The 5237-nt window shown below is 42.2% G+C and overlaps 1 protein-coding gene across 2 annotated transcripts in view; it reads right to left on the bottom strand.

The window, feature by feature from the left end:
• Positions 1-5237, bottom strand: part of VPS37A (VPS37A, ESCRT-I subunit) — a 33025-nt gene that overhangs the window by 11269 nt on the left and 16519 nt on the right. For both annotated transcript variants that reach the window (XM_018565117.1, XM_018565118.1), the window contains exons 5-6: positions 2671-2869; positions 1695-1765 (exon numbers count right to left, since the gene is read on the bottom strand). In XM_018565117.1, the coding sequence (XP_018420619.1) occupies positions 1695-1765; positions 2671-2869 (270 nt within the window). The remainder of the gene's footprint in view (positions 1-1694; positions 1766-2670; positions 2870-5237) is intronic.

The following is a 5237-nucleotide window of genomic DNA, read 5'->3' as shown; positions in this document are numbered from 1 at the left end:
TAATGTATTATTGCTGGGATTTGTAGTTCCTCTATAACTGGTCAGTGGTAATCTGCATTGTGCAGTATAATCATTATACAGCGCAATGGAGAATACCACCAGCTATGGAGGACTACAAATGCCATCAATAGTACATTATAGTATAATGTTGCACTGTTGCTGGCATTTGTTGTATTCCTATATAGCTGCTGGTATTCTGCATTTCGCCGTATAATCATTATACAGCGCACTGCAGAATGCCACCAGCTATAGAGGACTACAAATCCCAGCAATAATACATTATATACAGTTCAATGCAGAATAACCCCAGCTACAGAGGACTACAAATCCCAGCAATAGTACATTATAGTATAATGTACTATTGCTACATTCCTCTATAGCTGCTGGTATTCTGCACTGCGCCGCTGTATAATGTACTATATTGCACACCACACTTTTTTTACTTCCACCGCGCCAAGCTTGCTCCCGTGATGGACTACAATCTCAATAGAAACTAGTAGTCCATCACTGAACCCCCTTTTTTTTTTATCCAATTAGTCGATTAATCGAACTTAATAATCGGCTAACTAATCGATTATGAAAATAATCGTTAGCTGCAGCCCTACAAATGACCATAGATTTATTAAGAAATCTCTTCCAAAAGGCTAAAGAAACTTTTTCTAAACATTTTTTTTCTACTGCAAAATGACTTTAAACATGAATGCAGACAAACAGCCAAAAATGGCACTAGTGTACAGCCAGTTTTCAAATTGTGGTACTGTTTACATGATTTTACTAAATACACAATTTAACTGGAGGGAGGTCTTTTATAACTGCCTGCGCTTACTTGACACTAGCTGCCAGACTAGGATGTCACAAACAGCTCCAGTACCCACAAATGATCAGAGATCAATCAGCATGGTTCACCGATAAAGTGATCATAAAGTCAGGTCATTGTAATCACATGGCTTTGATTGTACCTTAATAAAATGTATCCGTGTACTTCCTGTGTATAGAAAAACAAGTCACGGAGTTGTCAAGAAAACCAAGACATACTGGCACTGCTACATTTGGTCTTGACGTCGACAAATGACTTGTAGTTGCAAAACTCTTTCTGTATCACTGGCAGCCTAATATGTGGCTGTGGATGGTTATGGAGCTAGTAGAAGGGCCTGTTCAATGTCACAAGCAATTAGATACAATTAAACAGACCAGAAGAGTCTGGACTATGTATTCAATGGTAAAATATGTATGCACTATAATAAACATGCAAAGGATGCAATCTTGTGTGGATATGTACTGCAACAGTACAAAATGTGCACATCCTTACAAGTAAAGCGATTATATACAATTTCCTAGTGTTACCTTACTTCCCGTTAATGAAAAATTTTATTTTCTACTACTCTTGCCTAAACAAGAATGAAGAGGACTACTCAGATGTTCTTCATTAGCATTACATACAAACATGAATCAAGCTCGATAAATATGGTTTTATTGCAAAATGTAATTATTATGCCACTAAAGCCAGTGAGGCACAATTGGCTCTCCGACATGAAAAAATGTGTTGCCTCACAAGAGCAATAAAGTTATAAAGAATCAATAAGTATTTCATTCAGTAAGAACTCAGCTATAAATCCCTACAATTGAAACAACCTTCACTGATGCTTCATTAAACCTACAGAAAAACCGAACATGACATTTTCCAGATCAGTTACCTTAATTCTGAAAGTTCAGGGAAAGTATCCGGAAGATCAGGCATCTTATATGTAAAGCCGTTAATGCCCACCTACACATAATATACAAGCAAAACAAATGTTTTAGTGGGGGCTTTTTAGCAATAAGGATCTCCATCTATAACAAATTTTATGGAAGGTGATGAGGCAGTCTGTGTACACAGTTATAATAACATCTGTGGTAGAAAAAGGCTAGCTCAGCAAGTCTGATCAGATTCTCACTGCCGGAGAAAACCTGGTGTCTGTTCCTCAGTGTGGAAGATCTTCAGAGGAACTTGGTGCTGGGGAATCCGTAATATCTTTTATGGAAGGTGATGAGGCACTTTGTGTCTACAGTTATAATAACATCTGTGGTAGAAACAGGCTAGCACAAAGAGGCTGATCAGATTCTCACTGCAGGAGAAAACCTGGTGTCTGCTCCCCAGTGTGGAAGTAGGAGATCTTCAGAGGAACTTTGTGCTGGAGAATCTGTAATAACGTTTATGGAATGTGATAAGGCAGTTTGTGTATACAGTTATAACATCTGCAGTAGGAAGAGGCCAGCTCAAGAAGGCTGATCATCTTTCCTCTGCTCTTGAAAACTTGGTGTCTGCTCCTCAGTGTGGAAGGAGGAGATCTTCAGAGGAACTTTGTGCCAGGAAATCTATAACTTTTTATACCTGCTCTACTCCTTTCCACTTTATCAAAAAAATAAATAATAATAATAAATAATATATAGATATATATATTAGCATATGAAAGGTTATTTCTCTCCTGCTACAAATTGCAACTACCTTACATAATAGGGCCACCTTATAAACATTACTGATCTGTATTGCCCATTATCTGAGGCGAGTCAGAGAAATCTAGAATTAGGTGCAACTTCCACAATATTCTAAAAGAAAACTCTGGGCCTCCAGCTCCCAATTTTAGTTAGTAATTCACAGCTCTATATATTTAGCTCAGACTATGTACTCACTTCAGAAGTGGGGACGGGTAGAGGCAAGTCAGTTATTAGGCCGTAGTAAGGGGCAGCAGCTTTGGCAAAGTTGTAGTTGGAAGAAACAGTCTCCGATGCGGGGACTGAACGATTGGTTTCTTGTGTGGGGAAAGATGGAAGAAAAGAAAAGCCGGAAGGAGGAGGGTAAGGAGGATGTCCCGTGGTACTGTTGTACAAGCTAAAAAGGAAAAAAAGAAAACAATGTCATAATTCACACTGGGGTTCATAGTCTTACACCACACACTCACTTCATACACGAGTTTCAAACAACTGTAAAGGGAAGTACAGAATGTTACTACCTGGTCTCCAGCGGTCTGAGGATCGCCAACGTCATCACATCTAATGCAGGTCCATTCACTTGCATTAGATGCGATGAAGCCAAGACACATTCCACAGCTGGAGCGGAGGGAGAGGGATGTGCACTGATGAAGACAAGTATATCTGCTTTATTTGACTCCCCTAGACGATACGACAACTTAACCCTTGCAGTAAGGGGGTAGCCCCACTGCAAAGGTAAACATTTTTTAATTCCTGTAGGTCTTCCTTAACCCCTTAACCTCCCTGGCGGTATGATTATTTCGCTTTTCGTTATTTTTTCGGCACAATTTTTTTCGTTATTTTATTTTGTTTCTTTCTTTCCGGGGTTTCTTTTTGGAATTTCCCGCCGGTTCCGCCCCCATGCGACGCGTCAGCTCGCAAGGGACGGAACCCGGAAGACAGATGCCGGCGCTGGCCGGAGGACTCGAGGGACAAGGTAAGTAAATACTGTGGGATATTCCCGAGTGTAGCTCAGGGTATGGAGAAGTAACCCCGAGCTACACTCGGGAATACCGCCAAGGAGGTTAAGGACCAAGGCCTTTTTTTCATTTACATGTTATAATCCACATTTTAGGCCTGAAAATTACTTAAAACCCCCAAACATTATATATTTTCTGAAAGCCATGACCCTATAGAATAAAATGGTGGCGGTTGCACATTTTTTATATTGCACAACATTAGCGTAACTTATTATCACGTGAAAAATGCACTTAAAGGAGAACTATGGGGTTAGGGCTTTTCCCCCATAGCTCTCCTAAGGGTAACGGGAGGACACAAACTAGCGTCCTACCATCACCCAAAGCTCAGTATACCACGAGCTAGAGCTCACGGTATACTGAGACGCCGCAGCCGGGACGGATCCCGACAATACTGTCTGGACCCACCCAGCTGCGGGATTAACAGCCGGCTCTGCCTATCTAGAGGCAGAGGCAGCTGTACCCGCCCCCTCCCGTTCCGCCAGTCAGCGCTGGAGGATCGGACGGGGGATCCCTGCAGGGAGTCGTAAGTGACAGTCACAGCTCTCTGCAGGGACAGGATCAAGAAGCAAGCGAGCGACAGTATGTGTTCGCTCACTTCCCGATCTATTGAGCCGACCTATGACAGTTTAGGTGCCGGCCCGGCTACCAGATCATAGAAGAGATCTGGCGGCAGCTGAGCCACCAGAATCGCTTCTACTGTAAAGCCGGTCACCAGCTCGACAAAGCGGAACAGACTCCCTGTGTGTTCTGTATAACACCGTCAGACTTTCCCGTCATAGGTCGTGAAGGGATTAAAAGGCTTTTCAGTGACTACAAAAGAAGTGCATCAAGTTTGACTTTTGCCATCTAGTCTATTGTTTGGGTCTGTTCCAAGTATACAAAAGTGAAAATGTGCAGTCACATTATCCTTATCCACCACAAATAGCATATCTATTAATATGGTTTTAAAAAGAACAAGTTTTATATCAGTGACACTTTTGCAGTTTTACCTTGATTGCCACCCATGAGAAGATTGCATGTGCTACTATTATGAATCAAAGGAGTAAAGGTGCCCATAAACCTGCCGATTATCGTATGATAATCGCGGGTGATCCCCCCGTGGCAGGTGTATGGAAGGCGTGCGACCGTTTCTACTGTACGATCGCACGTCTTTTGTCTCCCGACCAGGCTTGAAACCCCGCCAAGAATCGTACGATTGTCGGCGGGTTAGTGGCGTTCTCGGGAGACAAATGCCGCACAGGCCAGTGTGCGCAAGCACACACTGCCCGTGCGGCATTGGAATCATCGAGAAGCCCTCCCCTCAGCGGGACGGGCTTGCGATGATCGCAAGTACAATCTGCCTGTCCAAGATGGGCAGATCGTACAAGCTTATAATTACTTTACAACCATCGCAAGACGAAAGTCGTGCGATGGTTTTAAAGTGTATGGCCAGCTTTACTCTCTAGAACTCTGCTCTGAACATAAAGGAGTTGTAAAGTCCCGGCATATACTACCCAGTTATAACATCAGCATTGTAATAGGAATACATATGAGTTGTTTTTGATAATGCAATACAAGCTTACTGGAAAAAAAGTACATCACTTTCAACAACTTCCTGGATTCTCAGTGTGCTTTGCATCTCTTTCCCTGCTGCTTGATGTCATGCAATCTCTATTCCTCAAGACTACATATCCCATAATGAAGGGCTTGACAAATTTGCTTTGAATCTAGCAGCCTGCTAAAAAAAAAAAAAAAAAAAAGGAGCCAGGA

Source organism: Nanorana parkeri, unplaced genomic scaffold, assembly GCF_000935625.1.
Source record: "Nanorana parkeri isolate BGI_ZX_2015 unplaced genomic scaffold, ASM93562v1 scaffold814, whole genome shotgun sequence".
Classification (NCBI taxonomy): domain Eukaryota; kingdom Metazoa; phylum Chordata; class Amphibia; order Anura; family Dicroglossidae; genus Nanorana; species Nanorana parkeri.
This window is presented reverse-complemented; position numbering and strand designations above follow the sequence as displayed.